The 25,054-nt window shown below is 38.4% G+C and overlaps 3 protein-coding genes across 3 annotated transcripts in view; all 3 read left to right on the forward strand.

Annotated features, from left to right (window-relative positions):
* Positions 1 to 25,054, forward strand: part of gnai1 (guanine nucleotide binding protein (G protein), alpha inhibiting activity polypeptide 1) — a 424,795-nt gene that overhangs the window by 261,814 nt on the left and 137,927 nt on the right. The window lies entirely within an intron of this gene.
* Positions 5,155 to 16,335, forward strand: mtpn (myotrophin). The gene is made up of 4 exons (XM_015002829.2): positions 5,155 to 5,496; positions 7,015 to 7,125; positions 7,695 to 7,778; positions 15,160 to 16,335. The coding sequence occupies exons 1-4, from the start codon at positions 5,413 to 5,415 to the stop codon at positions 15,256 to 15,258; spliced, it is 378 nt and encodes a 125-aa protein (XP_014858315.1). The 5' UTR covers positions 5,155 to 5,412; the 3' UTR covers positions 15,259 to 16,335.
* fam180a (family with sequence similarity 180 member A) overlaps positions 23,471 to 25,054 on the forward strand; it is a 35,352-nt gene continuing 33,768 nt past the window's right edge. Inside the window, exon 1 of the mRNA XM_088003354.1 lies at positions 23,471 to 23,597. The gene's annotated coding sequence lies outside the window, so the exon portion shown is untranslated. The remainder of the gene's footprint in view (positions 23,598 to 25,054) is intronic.

Consider the following 25,054-nt stretch of genomic DNA (forward strand, 5'->3'; position numbering starts at 1 on the left):
ACAAGATTTTTTTTTAAAAACTTAAGATTTATTAACATCTAAAGTTTTTACATTACAAAGCTGAAACACCAGATGATGCTTCTCCTTTCTATCATCATTCATTCCTTTTTTAGCTGCTAGATTTTCCCCATGTGCAATATCAGAGATCAACAGGCCAGCTGTGATTGAAAGGTTGGAGGTCTAAATCAATCATGGGTGACATGTCGCTGCATAGTAACAGAAATTGCTTTCATTTCTAACTCTGCTTTTGCATTAAATCTGTGATGCATCAGAGAATGTATAAGAACAAGATTACAGCTAAAACAAAGAACTGAGGCTGAAGGAGGGATGTTTAACTTTATATATATATATATATATATATATATATATACACACACACACAACAGTTTCTATGTTTATTCTGTCTGTGTTGCAAAAAAACCCACAACTTTTCTTTTCAGTTATCTTTCAAGTTAAATTAACTGGAAACATGACCACAAATGATAGTTTCTGTCTTTCTATTGTAACTTTGAAACCATGAACCCGTTTTTCTCATCTTTCAAGTATTACAACTTCACCATAGCGCGACTCCTGCGTTCGTGCAATGCTGGGCAAACTATGCTTTTCTATAGGAAGCTCAATGCTTCATTTAACATTAATATGTGCTGCTGCCTTCAGCCTTTCTGTCTCTTCAAGTGTTTTTGAATAGCGGCATAAATATTCACCGTGAACAACAGCTTGGCCCTTACAAACAGGCACAGCTTTCACTCTGAAGGAACATGCAAGCTATTTTAGAAGTCTGAGTTTATACAGACATGTTGATGGGAGCAGATCGGTGACGGGGGGTTTCAGTCTGTCACTGACTGTATAGGTTACTGACCATATTGGTAAAGAGCATAACAGACATTTGACATTTGGAGAGATCTCCGTGTGTTCCTAAGATTATGCTGGTCTTGTGTCTCTGCTACACTTTGGCACATTAATTACGTTATATTTAACGATGGCAGTCCTACTGAGACTGACGGATTAAGCCGCTTCAGGATATCGATTATCCTTCAGTGCCACTTCAAATGGGATTGTCTCGAGAGACGTGTAGAGCGAATGCATGAAGATTAAGATGTAACTTTTTGTTTGGAAAAATGACATTATGTAAAGAAGCCTAAAGCTGATTTAGACTAGCCAAGTTTTGGGAAAAGATGCAGAGTTGAAGACAAATTTAATGAAAAAATAGAAATATTATGACTCCAATTACTTTAACTATAAGAGGACAATAGTGCAGTACTGCTGTTAAATGACCAGGTCACATAACAGAAAACTCAATTATTTAATTCAATCTCAACATAGAATAAGTGTGCAGTGTGGCCAAGATGTGCTGCGTTCATTTCAGATTTTAATCTTAAATCACCAATGCAGTGATGTGAAAAATATATATCCTAAAATTTTAAACAGCTTAAGTAGAATTACTTGAAGGTTGGGATAGACAAAGTCCTTTTCTTTCCCTGTTTGATATTCCTCACTCATGCCTGGTCATTAACTCCAAATGTACCCTTTAAACTTTAAAGCACTATTTCTAATCACCAGTACAAAAGAGAATGATCTGATCAAATTCTTATGAAACTTGAAGAAGGCTCTAATTGACTTACTGCAGAGGTTATGTGCAGGCTGAATATTATGTAGTTATACCAAAATTTATCTGCACAGTCAATGCATCATTGTCTTCAAACTTATTTTAAATACTTTGAGCTGTCAATGAAGGTTTTAATAGAGTTCATAGAACTATGGAAAGTTATCATGAACTTTTTTTTATTAGTCATTATCTCGCTCGTTCAAATTTCAACGTAATATGATTAAGAGGTATAATATTTGATGATAATTTGAAAGACATGCTTAGTATTTTTTACAGTTTCCCCTGGAACAATTAAAACAATATACTTTGTGAAGTGCCATCGTCACACATCAGATTGTTGTTCCAGATCTGTGGCAGGTAGAAGCTGAAAGCTGTTCCCCCACATCTGGTTCTGGGGATGCAGAGCAGAACCAGAACCAGTTCTAGTACCACTTGGCTGGACCTCTGCTAAATTAGGTCAGCCATTTTAAAGGGGTTGAATATTTATGCAATAACTTATTTCATGTTATTTAGTTGACTTAGTTTGAAAAACCTTGTCTTTCACTTTGACATTAAAATAATTTTTTGTAAAAAACAAAAACAAATAAAAACATTTGAGTGTGATTACATTTCAGAGGGACTGTATTTTCTCAATTTAATATTTGCAATGTAATTTATTTACTCTTCCTGTTGTCAGTTGTCCTTTAAAGCTTCAGTAAGGTGTCACTTTGAGAGTACGCCATGAAATCCTCAGCACTTTATTGAGCTGCGGTTGATTCCAATGTCAGTAAGCCTTTGAGTACCTATATATGCCTCATTAGCATAACAAGCTGGCCGGTAATCATTTTTGCCCCTACGACCAGTTGGGCGTAAAATCTGCAACAAGCCGGAGAATTCATTATACTTACAGTGAAGAGATTAATACCTGCATGCAGTTCAGCTGCCCGGCTCTAATACCTGCATGTGAAGCTGCTCAGAAGAGGACTGGAGAGCTCTTGAATGTCATCAGTAGCACTTTTATTCTCCTCGTGATTTGTCTGAGTGTTATCCAGTATATGTCAATTAGAATTGTTTTTTTTATATATATATGTTCTGCTGATTTTGCATTCTGATAGTGCACAACAACTTTTTGTCATCTCCTGTAGAAGTAGAAGTTGTTTACAATTATTATCTATGAGAAAAGAGCACTGAGGCGCGCTGCCCTTGATCTTTACGCACCAGGGTTACATAAAGATTTTATTCCTCCTCGTCTTACAAAGTTTCTCTCTGCTGCTTATTTATTGCATCACAGACTGACTGGGCAGCTCTTTACCTGGCACATTTGACAAGAGATACAGCCCTCGTGGTGAACACTGCCATCATCTGCTGCACTGAGCGCTTTGGTTCCTTCAGCGCCTTGAAAATTACGATGCACAAGCCATGAACCGCTGAAACACCATCAGTCACTCCTTTCATGAGGCTGTCTCTATCTTTCCTGCACATATTGGTACATACAGCTTTACTGCTCTTGTTGAGTTTGCGGTGTACGTTCACCGGCAGGCTCTAAAGATTTCATTTCAGAGGGATCAAGGAGGAGAAAATGTCCGGATTACACCATGATCCTCTTGTAAAAATGGGATTTCTTCTTCACACTGGAGGAGCAACATCATTCATTTATGGTGTTTATATTGTAGACTTAAATGAAAGAAAATGTGAGATGTTAAAACTAATAAATTGTCTTCCTTTCTTTTTTTGTGAATGTCCTGATTCTGTATTGAATGTCAGATGCAAAACAATTCACCTCCCTTTATGTCTGTTCTCTCATGCAGCTCAGCATTGTAAGAGATTTATAAAAACTGAATTTTGGCATTTCATCATGCACCTTTCCATTTATACATTGTGATATTTCAGAAAACTATTTGTATCCAAGTCTAAATAAATGATAAAAACTGCCTTAATGCCCTGTAAGTCTACAGACATGACTTTTTCTGAAAACTGCCACAGAGAAATAATTTCTACGGTAGCTTAAAGAAACAAAGAAAACAGCACACCACCTTCCGTAGCTTTGGTGAAAATGTTTTCAGATACATTCATCTGACTCTGAAAAAAGTCGTTGAACAACAGATTATAATTTGAGCACATTTATTTATCATATATAAATAAGTGTTTCATTGAAATCACCAGTGCAGAAGCTGCTCAGACCTCGAATAATTCCAGTAAAATAAATACAATTTCAACTTGTTTTGCATTCTTATTTAGTATTAGAAACATTTAATTTAAAAATTTCCAAATAAAAAAACCATTTTGTTTAAAATATGACCGATGTCATTGAAGAAGGTTAATTTTGTGAAACGTTTTTGCGCTGATTTTGCGACACTTGATGTCAGCGGGTTAAAATGCCTCTGTTACATCAGTTATGATTTATTCTTTTTGTTGACCTTTGTTCACACTTTTCCTGGGCAAATATTCTGGTTTTCAATGCTTTGCAACTGGAACGATTTTTGCTTTTACTTTTTAACTTTGGGATGGTTGTTATGATGTGTAACCACGGCAACAAGGTATTGTTTATACAGCTGGGAGGAGCTGATCAGTATATCAAAAAAAAAAATATCTGAACTACAGCCCCAAATCCCAGAGCAGTTGAAAATTTAATTCCCCTTTTGCATAAATAAAGTATTTTTGGATTTAAACTGAATAATTAAAGTTGTTTTTTTATCTTTACAAAAGGCCCAAATAATGACATGTTATTTGGAAAGAGTTCTGCAATTTTTCAATCAATACTATTATTAGAATGATTAAAAATTGTGACCCAATAATATGGAAGAGAAACTATTTTAGTTGTGAGATGTTTCTTACAGCAGCATTGTACTGGTTTAAAGCAAACTAGTAGTTCTAGCTTTAGTTCTGAAAACACAAACGTGAAGTCACAAATTTACCAGTCTTTTTTTTCCCGTTATCTAAGTGCTGGTATTTAATAATTTTTTTTGTTTGTTTTTTATAACTTGTAAAAAAATGAAATGGAAATTTATTGTGAAGAAATAGATCTGATTGAGCAAACATGAAATGTCAGTATAAATTCTGATGAAACCTAACGACAGCAGCAACCTAGATTAAAAGAAGGAAGCGCTTCAAGAGATATGTTATCTGCTATTTAAAGATAATGGGAAACTGTGGTCTGAGCGGCGTGTCTCTCCATTAAGCCTTACGGAAACTATTTTTAAGTTTTATTAAAGGGTCAAAACATGTTGCTCGTTATTTGTTCTTATATTAAACAGTGAAATTTGCTGACCGTAAAAGTATAGTTTTACAACATAGCCTTCATACAGGGCATTACGAAATTAGAGCTCTGAAATGTTCAAATGCTTTCCAACCACATCGGAATTTGCGGCTCTTTTGCATCTGTCGCGTGTTGGAATAGCTATGTCAAGCATGTATTTATTATTTTATGACTTTATATGTTTCAAAACGTGACCAAAATATGTTATTGTTACAGCAAACGTCATTTAAGCAATGGGATTCGAGAAATTTGTGAGAAACATGTGAAGCTTTCAATTTAACTTGCGCACCTGAAGGCCACCTCAGCCGTTACCTTCCGGGTAACGGTGTCGGAAACGTTTCTGGTATGCAGAAAGGCGGATCCCTCTTTGCCACTTTTGTCTTTCAGAACTTCTGTAGTTAGCATTTGTGTTAGCAAACGTAAATAAACGTTTCAACGCTGAGTATTTAAGTAATTCTGTTTTCAGAGCATTTCCTTGGGGTTAGTCATAGCGACGATCAGAAGAGTGTTAGTCCACCGCTAGCGAGCTAACTTTTTACTGCATAAAAAGGAAGGTGCTGTAGGCAAGAAGATGGACGAAAAGATGGACCCAGCTAAAGTGATATGGGCATTGAAAAACGGTGAAGTGAACGAGGTTAAAAACGCTTTGAAAACGGTAAGAAGGCTGTTAAGTCAGTGTCATTTTTGAGCTGAGCTTCAGCCGAAAAGTCAAAAAAGAGGCTCTGTAGTCTTGCTAGCCGACTAGCTAGCTAGCAAACAGCGTCTGTACTTTGACTTTTCTTTTCTTTTTTTCTTTTTTAATAGCTGAATATTGTTCATACATGTTAAACGATACATAGAGACGAGGCTTCGGTGTGGTCCATGCTTAGTTTGGCCAGCATACACAATAATTACTTTGAAGCAACCTGTTGGTTTTGCTAGTCAACAATAGCACTGACTTATAGTGCTGGGCCAACAATGAGTTCATTGTTTGCACTTAGCAGATCTGGTTTAGAAAGTATGTTACGTTTCTAGGAGATTGCTGAGCTGTTAAATGTGTAGCCAAAAGCTAACTGGCTAATCAGCCAAACGGGCCCAACACTAAACGGTGAATGTTGAAGTTTGTGGGCGGGGATCCCAGTTGTCGCCCTACATGGCGGTGGGCTTCTCCAGCTCAAATTTAGAGTCACTGTCTGCTAAAAGTGGTGCTTTGAGGTGAAACACCACTTTTCTAATCGGGCACTGGTTCTTGGAATTTTGTTCAGACCTCGTAGAACAGAACAGGTTTTTATGCAAAACATGCCCTAAGCGTTCCCACAAATTGTAGCCATTCCACCACTGTTGCACCTGCTGGAACGTCATCCGCTGCTGGAAGACTGGTTTTTAAAACCTGCTTGCATGTCCGCCCACACCAATGAAAACATCATGCCAAGAACAACCTTCAGTGACTTTCTCCAATAAAAACACTGTTTATAGAGATCACATTTATAGCACGAAAAAACACTGATAAAGATCTAACTTGTATTAAGGCTTTGGAAAGCCAGGATTTAATTCTTCATTACAAGCAGTGAATCATACATACTTTAACTTGACATGATCTGATAAGTTTGGATGTCTTGACTTATTGTTTGACTGACTGTGACAAATGCTAATTCTCACTAATTGGCAAACCAAAGGTTTACAATAAACCTTGCATTGGCATCTGAATAGATGTATTTTTACCTTTTTAGTGTCTCAGTTGAATCAGCTGAAATAACGCTGGCCTCTGTCACTCAGGCACTTTACTATGAACCTCTTATATTGACAGATATTAATCAACATTTCTCTGCCTGTCTGTGTTAATTATTTTACAGAGATTGCATTTCTGTTAAGTGTAGCCCTATTTGCCTTCATTTTCAACAGAATAATCAAACAAAAGATGTCACACTTCAGTGGTTTTGTTGGGGAGGACCAAGTGATTCATGTCTGTGTGGTTAGTTGGGTAAGGGAAAGAGGAAGCTTCTCATGGTTGGGTTTGGTTTGTCTGCAAAGTTAGGTTGAGTTACAGAAACAACAAAGCAGGAAAATGAAGGATGGAAATACCTGTTTTTTATTTATATAAACCTTTAATATTAACAGTGGACCCTTGCTACATTGTCGAATGTAAATGGTTTGCCTCAATCTAAGCCAAATAACATCCGTTCCTCATTTTCAGAAGGAAGACGTAAATGAGCGCCTGGATGGGAGGTACCCTCTTCATTATGCTGCAGACTTTGGCCATCTAAAAGTGGTAGAGTACCTTCTTGAGAAAGGAGCAGATATCAACGTAAGTGACGCTATCACTGCATCACATGCAGTTCTGGACGAATTTGCCTACTGTCTAACCACTGAAAAATTACTGCTCTCTTCTGCTTCCTTTTCCAAGCATTGTCACGGCACTTTAGTGCAGCTTTAACCCGTTTTTAAAAGTGCTATATAAATAAATTTGATGTCGACTATCTGACTTCTGACCTGTAGGTTCTTTTATATCCAGAAGTTGCATTTGTAGCTTGATCTCTTTTTTTTCTAAATCAATACTTGTTGCAAAAGAAGATTTAAACTTCCATAAATTCAAAAGTGTGTGTCAGCAGTGTTTTATTGACACAAATTCTTATATATTTACCTGTCAAGAATGACTGGGCTATTATTAAATAAAAATTACCATTCCGTTGAAGCTCTGGCTTCCTGTCTAGAGTTGCTTTGCTGTCCTAAATGTATGCTTTCTGCAACCTCTAATACACAGATGGGAGTTTTAATAACTCTGACATGTGTTAACACAATTTATAACCACCTATGTGTATTATGGTGGTGGCTTCAAGAAAAACAACTGATTTTTGCCTTGTTTTGTCTCCACAGGCCAAAGACAAGCACGAGTTGACTTCACTGATGTGTGCCTCTTTAGAGGGTCACTGTGACTGTGTCAAGATCCTTTTGGAAAAGGTTGGTGAATTTGAATTTACAAACAGAAACTCCCCAGTGTCTTTCACTACGCTTGTTGACGTGTCAGACGGTCCACAGTGAGTGCTGATGAGGTAACTTGTTAGACAAAAGGCCCTTTAACACAGTTCTGTGGAGGCTGTGCTAGAATGGTCAAAGAGGGCCACATAAGGCGTTTTCCACTAGACCGGTGCGGTCCTGGTCCGCACTGGACAGATTCATTTTCCATTAACACATCCGGTGCGCCTCTGACTGGCTGCTCTCATATTTTCGTTACCCTCTTCAGGGGTAGCACTAGCAGGACCGAGCCGGGTTTGGCACCGAAACAGTTTGACAGCTGATCACTTTCGTTTGTTTAAGTCACTGAAAACTCAGAGCCGCTGTGGTCAGCTTTCTGCACGCTCACGTACCGCCCACAATAGCAAGGAAGAGACCGTATAATGGAAAAGCTCCCTACCTGGGCTAAAGACGAACCACCCATTAACCGGTTTTCCTGTGGAAAAGTCCCTTTAACATACTGCTGTTATTGTCTAGTAGCACTATTAATGTAATATAGCTACACATCTCTTCATCAAAACTTCTTTTATCTGCCTTTCTCCGATCTTTGCTGTAAATCTTAGAACCTTCAGTACGTCGTCATGTTCATACTGGAGTTGTAGATTTAACAGACTGCGGCTGTGATTGGTGCCGGTTGCAGCTGGCATCGACTGCAACACTTCCACCGAACGCCAGGCGCCTCATAATAAACGCCCAACATAACGCTATCATCCAGTGATGGGATATAAATTCATACGATCAAATACGAAGCTGCCGTTTCTCCGTGAATGGTTTTAAAGTACGTCTTTGTTTTTGTCTTACCTGAATGTTTGACTGAATGATGTGTAAGAGTCAAGAAATGACACATTTCCTGTTTATTTTGGTTGTATCAGAGTGAAAGAAGACGCCTTTTGCAATCATTCCTCTTCTTAAAAAGAAGGCAGCTTAGGAAACTAAACAGTTACCTGTTACATAAAGGTAGATGATTATTGATGTTCTGATTATGGACACTCAAAACTTGGTAATATATAAATTTGGTAACCTTTTATTTTGAAGGGGTGTGCATAAGACTGATATAACATCTGTCATGAACATGAAGGAGTCTTTATGAATGTTTACAACTATTGTCATGAAGTGTCATTTGGTAAATTACACTTTTAATGTAAAGCTGACACTTTTAATGCAACTTTGAGTGACACTTTGCATTAAAAGTGTCATTACTTATGGATTTAAACTTATTAAATGTTAGATAATAAAGGGGAGCATTGTCTCTAAGTCTTTCTAAGCAGTGTTGGTGAAACTTTAAGCACCTTCGGTCAAAACAACAATGCTGAAAGTACTTAGGGTGGCATTAAAAAGAAGAAAAGAACAAATAACTGTTGGTCTGAAAAATAGTTTTCTTAATCAGAAGGAGCATAGTTTTCTAGTGTTCTGGCTTAATATATTTTTTTTTTGTTGGTTTAAAAAATGTTGAAGTCTCTTTGCTGTATTTGGCTAAGTTTAATTAATGGGTGTGGGCATGGCTGTTTTTTCAGTAAAAAGTTGCCCATGCTCAATATATTAAAATGAAAGAATGAAACAAAACATGACTAATTACTTTTTTTTATCCAGCGTTTTCTCTTTTAAAAGATATCAGCAAAAAAATTATCAGTTATTGCAATAATCAATTTTGCATCATTTTGGTGGCCAGTATTTGAACTTTCTTCCAGCCACAGAAAAATTACCTTTAACTTGCTTTAAAGATGGCTGATTTGTACCTCCTATACATCTGCTTCAAAGGGCAGATTGACTGTTGGCATCAAGAGTTAGTGGTTACTCCACCAATCACTCACTGACCTTTAAGGATTCTACAGAAAGACGGTTGTGACCAGTTAGCACTTACGATCACCATCATGTCTTTCAGCAAAACATTTTCCATCATCGTGGCACAATTCAAGTCAGGACATTCTTTGAGCATTCCAAATTTAACTACACATCTGTACATAATCAAAGTGCATGCAGTATATGTTCTGTTCATTACGCTTAACGCTTCAGATGCTGGCCATTTGCTGTCCTCTAAGTCTAAGCAGTTGGTAGCACAAGAGGTGAGCACTGCTCATCTGACCTGGGATGATCAAGGTTTAAGTGATCCCAACAGGTTTTCCTCTAGTGAGCATCTTTGTTCCCAACAACAAGGATTATAATCCAGGCAGCTCAAAGGTAAACGGTAACTACAGGGACCAGATCTTAAGACATTCACGCCTATCCACTGTGAAAACCTCGCTGCTGTCTCAACATGGGAATAATAGATCGAATACACAGCAGCACAGTCGATGATGTAGCTCTGAGGCTCTGTCTGGTTGCACCTGTGGTTGCCACCGCACTGCAGTGACCAAAACTGAGCCCATTGAGAATACTGGATTATAAGTGTGGGGTAGGTAGACAGAAATTGCTTGGTTTCCCAGTGCATGATGGGAGTTGACACCTGCCCCCTAACTGTATGGTGCACTGCTGTTGGTAATAAATTATGAAATGTGGTTTTTATTCAAAAGGTGGTCCGGCTGTAAGATGTCAGCCATAAATATGGAATGCAGTTTCTAGAAACCAGCCAGCCAAATACAAGTCTGCAAAGAAAGGGCAAACAGAGATTCATATATTTCTATGAGGAACTGTGCATGACAGGGAAGAAATTGTTTTAGTATATAAAGTTACATCCCTCGTCATCTTTCCTTTTTAAGGACTTTTCTATTTGCCCATGTCTTGTTTTTTTTATTCTTGTCTGAACCAATGTTGGGGACAAAAATGACTTTACAAATATCGGCCAGATATGAGCCTGTTGGATACTTTTTCACTTATTCAACATGTTGCAATATGGATCTCTGTTTATTTTTTGTTTTGTTTTTTCAATTATTGAATGTTTGGTACATCTTTAAATTTCACACACATTGTCTGTGGGCAATGTGGGACTCCACTTCCAAAAAGAACAGATATTGATCGTTGACTTTTTCCTAGATGTTATGGAAGGTCAATACTCTGAAGCACATATTGCATTTCAAGTAGCTTGACTGAAGCTCTTGACCAATAATTAAAGACATACACGGGAGACCATTCAGTTCTAGTCAATAGGGGCTTAATGAAAACTTAATAGACTCTTTGGCGGGTGAGGAGTGTTGGGTTACTGACCCAGTGAGTCTCTGTGTGGCTGCATGATTCAGGCTGATGATGCTCTTCAGTTTGGCTGCAGTCGCCCCGGGAGTCTATTCTTATTCGTTGGACTTGGTCTCATTTAGCCACCGGCTTCTTGATGACCGGATAGTGTTTGGGCAGTGAAGTGTTTGAGGGATCGTTATTCAACTTGAGAAAAGCTCATTACCATGAGTGGTGTTAGTATGGAGAGGGTGTGCTAGTCCTTGAGAAGCTGTAATAGGAGGATGAGCTACAGTTTTTATATCAACTGTAAAAATTGTAGCCTTGCAAGCATGCTCACTAGTGGAACCAACACATTTCAGTACATTGCATTGGGGGTTTTATTTGATAAACCAGCACAAAGTAGCTTTGTGTCTGGTAGAGGTGTGCCGATCGATCGACCACCGATCATAATCGGCCAATTTCCGTGAAAAAGTGTATGATCGGTGATCACCGATCACGGTCTGTTGTTGCCGATCACACAAACCGATCACCTGCATCTCATTTCCAGCCTGCCTGTGCAGCTGGTCTCCTCTTTCCTTCACACTGCGCAAACGCGCAGCAACAAATCCTAAGCGATGTGGAACCATAACGCACTGAGTGAATGGGGAAGTTTACGTGTTGCAGCGGAAAATTACCTCAGGGATGAAGCAGGTCAAAATGCATCAACACGACAAATCTAATATGGCATAAAAACAATGATATACTTGACGGAGTTTGGCTACATCGAGGCTCACTGCAGTAAAATAGACATATGGAGGATCAGATAGCAGGTAAAGCAGCGCACAGCTACAAACACTCACCCGGATTAGCATGACGGTCAGAAAGCTAAACAAATAACCCGCTAAATTATTTAAGTCTCGCTGTTGAACCGCTGCTACGCTACAGGTAGTAATATTTCACAGACGGAGCTTCGCTTCTGCTCCACCTGGTAGTGACTCTCACACCGAACCTAACCTAACCTAAAAAAATTAAGTTTACATACGTATTAAAACTGTAGCTGTCCTAACATGAGACAGATAATCTCTAAAAAATAATCGATCTCCTCCTTGTTCTGCATAATTACTCCACTCAGTCAGAAACAGCCAATCAGAGCTAGCAGTAATCAGCTAGCCGCCATGCTAACAGGAAGTTTTCATTCAGTAACTCTGGATTGTTTATTGTAATGGAACCTGTTTTTGCCTTTGAATGTTAAGTTTTATACTTGAATTTTTTGGCAATGTTGAGAGGTTTTATTTTGGCTCTTTGCATTATTTAGCCTCTTCAGAGCCTTCATATGTTATCAGTCTGTTAAAGATAGCACTACCAATAGCAGTACAATTTGCACAATACCTGTTTTGTTTTTTTCTTGGAAAAAGTTATTAAAAACAAGTTTTTGTCTAAATTAAAGTGAATTCATGGTTCCTTTTTCCACATAATGGTAGTGATTATGGTTAAAAACATAATTATGTGATTGGTATCGGTGATTGGCCCTCATGGGTGATCGGAATCGGCAGGAAAAAACCTGATCGGCAGATCTCTAGTGTCTAGGTATTTCAGCTCCCCAAGATGAATTTTCTTTTTTATATTGTAGATCTTGTGGAAATAAATCTGAAGGTTTCCTCTAGAAAAGCTGCTAAGCCCGGTGGTACGCTCTACTGCTGTAACAATTCCTCGAGGGACTCAAGTACCTCCATTATTAAAATTCCTCAAAGCTTCTTAAATTGTTTTATTTAGCGCACCGTGTTCCGGCCGGATGATTGATTATGTTGCACAGCACTCTCACTTCCATATCTGAGTTATTGCTAAGTGCTAAATGCTAGCAGCATAACATCTAATTCTTAATTTTGTTCCAGGGGGATTTTATTGTTTGCTGATGATGTTCAGGCTTTTTTGGGGGTTTTTTCCTTCATTTTTCGGGGGACCAATAAGCATCCTTAAAATGACCAGTGCGATTCCTGAAGTATGGTAGCCTTTCTCATCCTCTTATGTGCAAATATGATAAATTGGGCAGATGTTACTGGTGTATAAAAAAAATCCTATTTCAGATGAACGACACTGGGGGTAGGTAAAGCCTGGTGGCTTCCAGGCTTACAATACAGGCTGCTGAATTTTCTGCAAAACACACCAATCCAAATTGGTGAGCTGACAAATACTGAGCCTCAAAGAGGTGGAGATCTACTGTGTTTTTATAAAAGGCCAGATGAGTGGAGTGCATTACAAGAAGTTGTGTTATTGATATTTTCAGATGGTGGATTGAACTGCGTTAAGTCAGATTTTTCAAGTTAAATGGTAACACAACTTTACCTCTGGCACTTCTCTAAAAAAAAAAAACATCTTAGGCCTTCACACATCAGATAAATGTACTGAACCTCATTAGAAACAAAATGGCAATGGGAATTTTTTTTCATTTGGGTGGCTTCTGAAAAAAAGTTTTTAGCTGATAGTGTCAGAATATGTTGGTAGGTCTGTAAATCCTCACATGTAGCACATACGTTTTTAGTTGCTCAGATATTTAGAGATATGTGTAGTAGTTGGGTGTAAAAAATGCTTATAACGATGTTGGGGGGCTTCTCTCAGCTTCATCGTTCCCCAGCAGGAAGAGTATTGGTAATTGATCTATACTGCTAAATGAGGTCCAAGTCTGTTACTAGGTTTCGTTTTGAACCAGCTACTAATGACTTCCCCGGAGCTGGACAGAAAAAACAATGGGGAAATGAAGCTGCTTCCTTTTTGTCCTGTCTTTCAGTCACTAAGCTCAGCAGAGCAAACCAAGCTGGGTTACTGTGTACATGATATGAAACGGCAATTGGATGTATTTACTGACACAACGACCACCTTATCACTGTGTTTACACTGGGTAACGAGTGTTTGCTAGGTGGATAAAGCTTATATCAGGAGAGCAGACAGACATTATCAGAGGAAATGTATTTTGGTTTCTGTCTCAGGTAAGATGAATCTCACAGAGGCAACCTTCTGAGTATTTTTAAAGTACAGGAAAGATAACGCTGCTGCTCTTGAAATTTAAAGAGCTTCACTCCTAACAATCTGTAGTGGAAGCTTCCATTTCCCCCTCTGTTTATGTTTTTTTTCCTTCTGAATGTTTCATGGAATCTTTTACAGTTTTAAGAAAACTTATTTGAAACCTCACTCTCTGTACTTGCTTTTCTTTCTTTGAAAAGCTACTTTAAAAATATAGTTTGTAGACCTTTGCTCATGAAGGATCTGATGTGAAACACTTATATCAGGATGTTCTAAAGCTATATCGTCCTGCCCCAGTGTCATCCCCACTCAGTTTATCACCGTATGATTAGTTAAAAAAGCATTTCTATAAACTGAATCCAGTACATCTTTCACTTAGAGCCTAGCTCAATTAGTTTAGAGCTCCTATTGATGCAGAGACAACCTTTGTAAATGTTTGCAAGGTTGACAAAATGCAGTTAGGAATTTTTTCTCCAATGTTCTTTAATTAGAATGAAAATACGAGGAGTTGTCATGCTTCATGTGTTATAAGGCCGTACCTTAACCTAACCAGCGCGCTCACAGGTACGTGGTTCTAGGAAGTGTGAATGAATTGACAAAAGTGCCTTTTCCTCCGTCTTTCATCTCCTCGCCAATTAGAGATGTAGATCTGACAGGACATCTAGCCCTGCTAAATCTCTCCCAACTCTGGATGCACTCTGTTGCTCCCGGAACGGGGAATTTGCACTCCGGCGACAACACGGCACCACGCCGTCCCATTGTTGTTGATGCCCTGCTCCGCCACGCAACGGTAAACTCTGTCTGCCTGGGATCTGGAAGCCCCGGTGTTAACAGGCGTCATGCTCCTCCCCACGTCACCCATTACATCTGTTGTCACTGCAGCTGAATTCAGCTGTGTGAGGGTCTCTGGTTCTCCAAACGATCGCGTCCCCACTGCTCTTTCACATTGATTCCGTTATCGTTCTGGGCTTAAATGGATTTGGACCCTTGCATCTCTCGCAGTTCCGCGTGTCTTGTTTGGATTAAGACAGACCGACAAGCAAGTCCTTAGTGATTGAGTCGGAGAAGAATAAAAGTGAAGGCTTGTTTGTGTTGCCTTTGTTAAATAGCCAGGGACCTCTTCTATAAATGCCGGGGGCCATTTGCCACTGAATTGAAGAAAGCAGGAGGAACCCTCTTCTGTGTGCCTATATCTAATATTCCTGTCCCTTTACCTCTGCAGGGAGCTGACAAAAACATAAAAACAGAAAGTGGCACATCTGCCTTCGACTCTGAGTATCCCGCCGTTCTGGAGCTCCTCACATCTCCTAAACCCAAGTAAGGGAGGCAGCTGGACAGGTGGATGAACGGGCCTGCAGATGGATGCAGTGGTCCCCTGACAGAAGACGGCCTCACCCCATTTACTCCAATCAACCTCTGTCTTACCACTGCTTTGGTCTGTTTGTTGGAGGTTCATTTTGCCTGTCTGGTGACTTTCATTAACCTTTTTCTTCCCATGATTTTGGGAATGTACTTTCTCTTCTTTGGGCCTCTGTCTGTCAGCAAAGTGACACATAATAGCCTCCCTTAGGGACCAAACACTGGGGGAGTTGTTAAGCTTGGATCATGTAACACTGTTCAGACCAGAAGTTAAGTTCTGTCAGTTTAGCACTAAAATATGCATCTGAAATTCTGCTTTCTCTTAAACGAAAACAAAACAAACCGTAACAGATCAATAATGTTCATTTTTCCACAGTTTTCCTACATGTGACCAGTGTTTTGAACAGTAACTGCACTGTGATAAATTAGACAGATTAAAATGCCAGATAAATAAATAGAATATGTAGCCTGTTCATTGATTGACCAAACTATTTCTTCTTAAACATGTTTAGGCCTATTACTCGCATATCAAATGACATTTAATGAGTTTGAAATCTGTATTATTTTCTCTTCTTTTTTGACCAATCACCATGCTGGTTTACTAGAAAGACTTGAATGTTGCAGTTTTGAAATAATAACCTGTTGAAAAATAGCTAACAGAACATGAAAATGAAATTTCTCCCCTTGAGTGAGTTTGTTTTTCTTCTTTTTTTCTCAGAGCATAACCCCTTTTGTCACTGCATTAGCTTTCTTGGATCTGTATGATGGGCTCTGGGTGCTGAGAATGATGGGTAAACGGGGGTTAGGGTTGAAACCTGATCATGGGGCTGCTTATATATCTCCTTGCCGTGGATTTGCTTCAAGACCCCGCCTGTTTTGCTGCATGTCGAACCTGCTTCTGCTTTTTCTGCTACGAAACGGTTGCTGTCCTCTTGGTTGCTTTTAAATGAATTGCTAAGTATGTACTGAACTAAAACATGGTTAAACTGACTTTGTTGTGACAAAAGTCTGTACAAACCAATAAAAAAAATCACAGGAACGGTTTTGTCTCTGTTTCCTTAAATATAAGAGTGCCTTGATGAGTCTCGTTACCTCCCACAAAGGAGTGTGAGCAACTTGGTGAAGAACCAAAGCATTAGAAAGTTTACTGGAAGGAAAAATGTTAATTAGAAAAAGTCAATATCAAGAAGGTTTTGAAGCAAAACCCATTTAACAGTTTGGAGAAATTCACAAGCCAGGAGCCGATTCTACAGCCGATCGAACTAATAAAATCCAGATTCATACAAAACAAGGACAGAGTCCTAAAAAAAGTAGTAGTGTAACGATAGAGCCTTGATTAATACGGCTATTGCAGAAGGGACAAATCATTTTTGTTCTAAAATTATTTCATCCTAATTGGGGGAAACTAATTTGCAAGTAACTTTTCAGCAAGATATTGGAGTTTGTTTTAAGTGAAAAACTTTATTAATATTGTTTTTGATTATGTGTTTTTGTGGTTTGACTGTCATAAAATGCCAAAAGCTCAATTTCCAGGCAGCAGAGTTAAAACTCCACTGTAAAATGTTCTGGATGACACTATATGTTGGCAAGAACTGCTAGTCCACCTCGTGTGCTTTTGCCACTTCTCTTTAAGTTTCTGTCCGACCTCCTGGTTTGAAAGCCGGGCAGAGGGACGGCCTTTAGATAGAGTTGGTTTCAACTTCCTCTCTCTGCATCCAGGAAGCGTCCTTTTCAAGCCCTCTGCAGGTCAAAGTTCAGGCATAGTTTGAGCTTTACATATGCTAATCTGCTGCTCCAGTGTCTCAGTGTAAAATAGTAAAAGCAAAAATCCTTCAGCATCTAAAACCAGAGGGAAAAACTGTCCAAACATGAAATGCCTCAACCAAAAACAAAAATCTGAACGGACAGTTCTAGAATTGCTCTGACTGTCTGTTGTGTTTTATCAAGTTAAAGTCAGTGCATCCGTTTGGACATTTTATGCCAGTTTGATCATTTTTTAACAAAACTTAACTCCTAGCATTGTCTAAAGTACCAAAGTGTGACTTTAATGGCCATACTTCACTGAGCCACCAGACCTAACCACCAGATGAGGTGAAGGCTGCTATTAAAGGAGCCCTGGCTTCCTGAACAACTCAGAAGAGCTTTGCTGTTATTTCCTTTTTATTCATGCCATGTTTATTTACGATCAATTTGTTCTTTTTACGGTTTTAATTTAGCTGAATGTTCCTGCCAGGACATGTTCTCTAACACTTGATTATATTCTTATGACAGTTTTACCTTAACATGACCCATCTTCACCTTAACTAAAGTCATCAGAGCACATCAAAGGAGACGGATGGATTAGATTTGGGATATAATTGCCTAAATTAACCTAATCTTTCTCTCCTGTTTTGTCTGACAAGATGAAGTGTGTGAATTCAGATGACTGCTGTAACGTTGATGCTTTTAGCTTACTGCTGCAGGCCTCTTTCCCAGAAGCTAAAATCGGCTTTGAGTAAAAGGCCAAAGTTGATCCTAGCACCTCAGTAAGTACCGTAGGTAAGCTAACGGGTAAGTAAGGTGTTTTACACAGAAATGATCCTGTTACAAAGTATAATCCTAAAGCTTTTTTCTTTTTAAGTTAATGTAGTATTTATATCATTCTGTATTGTACTATTTTAAGATTTTAACATGAGCTCAAAGTCTATTTTAGATCGTGCCATCCTTTAGCATCTCTGGATAAAAGATGTTTTTCTGGTTAGTGGTGGTTTATGTTTGAATAAAACAGAATTGGTTGAAAAAAAGGACTTTGAAGCATTTACTTCCTGGTCCAAGTGTCACGCTCTTAAGCAACATAGGCAACAAAAAAAAAAAAAAAAAACCGTTGCCTATGTGTCGTCAGAAACTTTGAGCAGAATTTCAAACTCCCTCACGCAAGAATGCTGCCTGTCCACACGACGCGAGATGGTAATGAATTATCTGCTCAGGGTGTCTGTGGGGTGGAGGCAAATCAATAGCAGCGTGTAGCGGAGCTGTGGAGAGTGAAGAGTTGCATCAGGTCGAGTCAGACGAAGGCGTTCAAGGGGAAGGCGGCAGGCGGAGAGACGGAGCTGCAGCGTTGATCAGACCGAGAACAAATACTAATCAATTAAAGCCATGTGGGGAGACGTCAATGTAAAATGGCTCGGCTACTCTGACAGCCTCACGCCCCCGCATCTATATCCTCACCAACTTATTTCTGCTCATTTAGATTACATTCAACAAGAACAACCGGGGAATACCGAGCTCCGTCTTTGGTTGACAGTTACATTCTTGCTTAATAAAAATGAGCCAGTTTTACTGTCTTTGAGCCTTGAGAGCTGAAGACTAAAGTGAAACTTCTGTAGTAGGAGTGTAAGCGCGCATGCGCAGAACACAAGGCCGTACGGTTTATCGTTAATAAAAACAATGACGGATACCGTTGTGCTATTTACGACGGCGTATAAGGGTCATTGTAGGTAAATTTAAGCCAAAAATATCGAGATTTTCCAGAAAAAACAAGGAGCTCCAAAAGTTGAAAAATTACAATAAAAAAATAAGGAAATTTGAAATTAATCACATAGTTTCCAAAAATAAAAAGGAAATTTCTGAGTTTCAAAAGTTGAAAATTTGCAAGAAAAAAAAGAATAAAAGTTTAGATAGATCACAAAAAGTTTCTAAACATAAGAACATTTTTGAGTTTCAAAAGTCAAAAATGTCTAACTTTTGAAACTTCTAGAAAATTTCTGAGCTTAATCTCTAAATTTCTGTGGGTTTTTTTTTTTTGCCATAAATTTACTGTGTTTTTTTGTATCAACAATGACCCTAAAACGCCGCCGTAATTTCTTAACCTGTTCAGTTTAGCACAATTTTTGACGAGGCAGAGATGGGTTGCTGTTTACCGTATGAGGTGGAAGCTAAGGATCAAAAGTGCATGCTTGTTTGATGAAATCCTGAAATCGCAGCGCCCTCCAGTGGCCTGGCATGACAAGTACAGCTGACTCAATCTGTCTGTCCCAATTAATATCCAAAAATACCAACACTTTCCAGGCAAGGGTCTCATGTAAAAGTAGTAATGTGTGGGATGGAAGCTGATAGTAAATAAATGAATAAATAAATCTCCACACCGTTTCATTTCCTCCCTTAAAGTGCTTTGGAGAATCCACAGGCCATCTTTGCTCTAATCCTGCACAGGATCATTAGTTTGGCATCATTCCATGTTAGGGAAAGTGGTCACACACTGTTTTGATCGGGGGCTTCCTTCTCTGATGGGCCGTACAGAAACAGCCTCACAGCTTGACAGAGGATTCATCAAGATTTGTGAAAGTTCTGCTGAGCTCTGCCCCCACCTACTGTTTTTAATCAAACCTGCAACAAATTACTTTCTGAAGGTGTTTCCTCCTGAAAATTACTGTTGAGCTGTTGCTTTCATTCAAGAACAATAAATAATAAACGTCAGTCAGCTCAAATACCTCAACATACACTCACGTCCTTCTAGGTAACACCCAAACGTCTTTACAGTAATTACCATATGTGATAATTAGCACGCGTGTGCCCTCATACACTCACACAAACACACAGAGTTTACTACCGTTGTGATCAACCCGTTCAAAATGCTGCTTAATGAAGTAGCAAATCCAAATCATTTGCATAATTAATACAGACTCCAGATTGCCTTCCGGGCATCTCTGGCTGTCTCTCTGTACAACCAATTGTTTTCTCCGCAGCTCACGCATTGGTTTACTTTCCAACTGATTTGAACACAATCTTTCATCTATTCCCCCAGTTGTAGTTTGATGAAGACTTGAGAAGGAAGGCAAAAGCGTAAAAGTAGATCCATCTGAAGTGAAAACCTCTTAGCGACTTTAGATTCTGTCATGAACTTGCCTCAGGCAAGTGACAAAACATGACAACCTCAAAGGAAAAAAACAGAAAATTTGTGACATTGAGCGAAATTATTAAAATGCAACACATTTTTCTCCATGGAGGCTGCAGGAGGTTAAAGGAGAGGTAAAGGAAAAGTCTTTGTAGCGCTAAAAAAAGGGAGACGTTTCAGGCCCACACATCGACTGAATCCCAATTCCTACCTCTACGTCTCCCTGGGCTGAGGGTGCAAATCCAGGAAGTAGTCTCTGCCCTAACACAGACACCTCCAAGCTGGACTAAACCACATGCCTGGACACGCCAGACGCCTTCTGTGGAAATGTTTTTAGTTGCGAGACACAAACCTTACGCTCTCTACCCATATTTATTACATTAGGTGATGCTTTCAAATACATTGTTCTTCCTCAAGGTATCATTCTCTGGGGCTGTTATGCTGGCAGTGGCACTGATGCATTAAACAAAATGGATGAAACACTAAAATAGAACGACCATCAAAGTCTTCAACTTCACCTCCACTCAGTTGCTAGACGGCTGAAACTTCCACCCAGCTGTCACACAAAATTGTGAAATTGAGTTTTTCAACATTGGTGGAATTTCAACAAAGTTTTGCAGACATTTGTAATGGAAACGTCGCTTCTGCCAACGTCTGTTTTCAAGTTACGATTGAATGTGTAGAATTCTTAGAAGTTTTTAATTAAATAAAAGGTAGGAGAGGAGGACGCCTTCAACTTAAAAATAATCTTTCATCTCGTGTTTCCTTTGGCAGTCAGCTGTCAAACGAACAAAGTGATGCCCAAACCTTCTCTGCATCTCTGTGTCTCAGGAAAGAGACAGAAAAAGACAGGGAGCACAGTGAGCTGGAGATTTACATAATTAGTGTCTTGAGAGTCCACAGAGTAGATATAGAGGACAGCTGCAGACGTTTGTGCTCTGACATGCTTGCACATGCATAAATCTTTCTCAGGCTACTTACTTATCAGTCCTTCTTTGTTTGCACTCGGAGCCAATGTGCAATGAGCCCGATCGTAATCCCTCTAAACGCCTCAGTGGAAAGCACTAAAAAGCATTTTGTCGCTAAATTGATGTAGCCACAATGCTATTAGAAAGAATTTAATTGGAAATGAAAGTGAATTCATTATTACTGTCATGATGGCTGAGCGCGTCAAAGGCAGTCTCTGGCAGCCATGGCTGTGCTTTCTGCTGATTATGAGAACGGCCTGGAGAGAACGACACACAACTGCATTCTTGATTTGCACTTTGACTTTGCTTTACTGACTCTGACAAACTTCTCGTTGTCCAATAAAAAGCTTTTCTAAGTGACAATACATTCAAAATCTTGTGGGCAGTGGAGTTTTCTGCAGCAACATATTGGGAAATTCACAAGGCAGAGCAATTTCCTTCACTTCTTGCAACAATAGGTTCATCAAACAGATTACATTAAACACAAGGAGAAGCAAAGAATCTCATCAAGCCCATTAGATGGAAGCAGTTTGCACCAGTTTCCGCATCAGGTCAAACACAGCAGGTGAGGTGATCAAAGAGAAAGAGATAAGTTATATCTATTCTACTCTAAAAGGTTTTTCTAACTTGAGTGTGTCTATAGGTACACTTAATAGCAAAGTTTCAATTTTGCAAATAAAAGGAACATGATTTTACACCATTTATTTTTAATATTTTGATTTGTGTTCCAGTTCAAATCTTTCTGTTTCAGTTCCCCTGCCTTTCTTAATCCAGCTCCCCTACATCTGACGTTCATCTCCTTAATTAACTCACCTGTTTCTCATTCCAGTAATTACTCCACTCCAGTATTTAAGCACCTGTTTTTCTCTCAGTTCTTGTTTAATCATCTGCTGCTTGTCTGTGTATTTCAGTATGTCTGGTACATATGGGATGTTTGTGTGACTTTAAATTCTAATTTAAATTCATCTTATTTGCATTAACTTGTGATGAGACTCCATCAATCTTTCTACATTTGAAACTTCAACAACAATGATTTATAACACCAATGCCTTGTTTCACCTGTTGCTTGTAAACCCAGCAGGGTGTTTCTTTTATTCCTCTGTGCCAAAATCACCACCAGTTTTCAGCAGATGGTGTTTTTTTTTTTCCAGAAAGTTGCATGAAGCAAACAACTCTGCTCTTCAGTATGAAGTTTTAGCAGGCTTTTCCCAAAATGTCTTATTTAAACTCCAACACAGAGGCGATGTCTTCACAGTAGGAGGCTCTGGTTCTCCCACATTAACCTGTCCACAAATACCATTATGATTATGTCCCTTAATGGTATTTGAGAGACAATATAAATAATTCTGCATGTTGCTCACAAGAGCAATAAGTACATAAAAAATTGTAACTTAACTTTGTGGCTGTTCAATTAAAGAAAAACTAATTTTTGCTTATTGTATTATGTACTACTTTCAAATTAACATTGTACTTAATTTGGTATCTGTTTGACAGAAAAACATGTTTCTTTTCTATAATTGGACCTAAAATAAGTTTAAAAAGTACTAGTTAACTACTTGGTTTTTCAACAAGGTGTGCTGTTTGTTGAAAAAATTATATTGAAATGGAGATGAAAAACTTGATTGTAAAAACTATAAACAGAAGATGAATCTTTTATAAAAGCCTATAGGGGGGAAAAAACATGAAAGATGCAACATAAAACTGGAAAGTCAATCAGCAAGCCTTGAAAATGAAAGCTGATACCAATAAATTTGAATGCTTTTGGGTCGTAATCTGCTGAAATCAGTGCAGAAGCAAGACTTTTTGCACCTCACTTTGTGTTGCCTCTTTACTCAGCTCATTAGCTGTGTTTGTGAATTCAGCTCACACTTCTCAGTTTGCAGGTAATCATGATTCCAGTGAACCTCTTTAACCTTTGCTCTAGACGCTTGGACTGCATGAGTAAAGTAATTAGAACAAGGCAGTCTCTTCCAGATGGATATATTTGTCAATATGTTGCTGCATTGTCGCATTTAGACAGGTTTTGTCATCAGATCATTCAGAGGCCAAAGTTGTGGTTAGTTTAATTTTATTCCCACAAGCTTCAACAAATTGGTAGGGAAACTGTATACATGCAGATGGAAAGTGTCAATCTGGTTCTCTTTAATAAGTTATAATCAAAAACATGTCATCTTTGACATACTGAACAATTATGTGCAGATGTGCAGTTGTAGAGTTGTGAAAAACAAGTTATAAGTAAATGAAAACACTTAGTATGAATATAGGAACTCCAACATTTTTCTGTTTTTTATTTCTCGTTGTAATAAGTTCTTTATTTCAGTTGTTCAGTGCTATCCCACACACAACCGCGAGGGGGCGTCTGTCACGTTGGTGGCATGGAGAAGGTTGACCACACAGAAGAAGAATAGACCTTCCTGTTAGATGCTAAGGGAAGCGTGTCAAGTCATTTCTACACCACAGGTCAGTAAATATGTATTTTAATGCATCTATATTAGTTACATTTAAGAGTTGAAGATGTTATTAAATCGAGTGTCAACTAGTGAGTCAATTTGAACAGTATTGTGTTCAAAACAGGACATATTTCTGAAAGCTAATTAAAGCTAACGCTAGGGGACCTTGTTAATGTGTTAGCTAGCTAAATTCACTTTCAATTGATTAAATTATACCTATTTTGAAACGGTTCTCATCCAAAATATATTATTTTGGTCTCTTTGTTTGTATTTATTTCTTTTGCGGTTATTGAAAAACCATAGAAATCATGTTAGAACATTCAGTGAATAAGTAATGGCTGCCTATTTGTTAAGCTTAGTTGTAAAACCAAGAAAATTTAAACTAACAATTTATTTAAATAAAATATAGAACCCAAAATTGTGCACTAATAAAATGAGATTGGGACTTTCTATGGAAAGTTCCAACTGTACTTTTCACATTTGTTTAGTTTTCGATGGAAAATAGTGGCAGTATACCACCAAAATACACTGAGTGGCTTCTATTTTCTAAGGCACCTAAATCAATTAAAGCAACTTGGATCTTCATCAAAAATACAAAACATGCAACACAAACTCAAAAATCAAGATGAAACCACATCATGCATGTATATAAGAAACATCCACCTTCCTACTTTTATTTATGTAGATCTAAAATAACAAAGTTGAAGTGGCTCTTCTGTCACAAGGAACTTGTTTTTTTTCTTTTACAAGTGTGGTGACATGTCAGTGGCAAAATTAGAAGTTTCACAGCATGAAGCTGCAGTGTTACTGATTACAAAATCCTTTTCTCTTCCCTTATTATGAATTTTGTAACTTGCAAGGGATATATTTAATCTAAAGCTTGAAGACTAAAACACCAGATTGTCCAAGGCTCCCTTATCATGAAAATAATATCACTCCAATGGGCTAACATTACCATCGTAACTGTCATAAAAGGTCAAATTACCTATAAAGACTATATGGATGGCAGTAAAGATGTTTATTTTTGCAGCAAAGTACGGTCACCCATAAAATGCCAGTTGGCAACATAAAATTAGACGTCTGTAAATATGTTCCCTCATTTAGTGAACCGTTTTAACATGTTCGCTACACCATTGTTGTCTGTCCAGTAGCTGTTGAATTGAGTGTTATTGTCAGTGCACAGCAGAACGGTGGCTCTTAATGAGTGTAATCAAAACGGTGGATGTCAAACAAAGGTTTCCAATTGGCAACATCTGGCTGTAACACTGAACAATGTCAATACTGCAGCCTGAAATGTCACCAAAATCACAACAGGAATTTTGTTGCAGATGTTTCTGTCTGCATAGTATATAAGAAAACACTTCCTCAGGTTATCTTGTAGAAAGTATGAGAAATATAGGTAGTTGAATGAAACCAAAAATATCAATAATATTGATATGAAGTTGGAATCAGTATTGGATTGATACT

Source organism: Poecilia mexicana, unplaced genomic scaffold, assembly GCF_051168715.1.
Source record: "Poecilia mexicana isolate PSO_F unplaced genomic scaffold, ASM5116871v1 scaffold_23, whole genome shotgun sequence".
Taxonomy (NCBI): Eukaryota; Metazoa; Chordata; class Actinopteri; order Cyprinodontiformes; family Poeciliidae; genus Poecilia; species Poecilia mexicana.

Coding starts and splice junctions, on each gene's coding strand:
- mtpn (XM_015002829.2), top strand. CDS start 5,413: ATGGACGAAAAGATGGACCCAGCTAAAGTGATATGGGCATTGAAAAAC. Junction 7,126..7,694: donor AGAAAGGAGCAGATATCAAC/GTAAGTGACGCT, acceptor TTGTCTCCACAG/GCCAAAGACAAGCACGAGTT. Junction 7,779..15,159: donor TCAAGATCCTTTTGGAAAAG/GTTGGTGAATTT, acceptor TTACCTCTGCAG/GGAGCTGACAAAAACATAAA.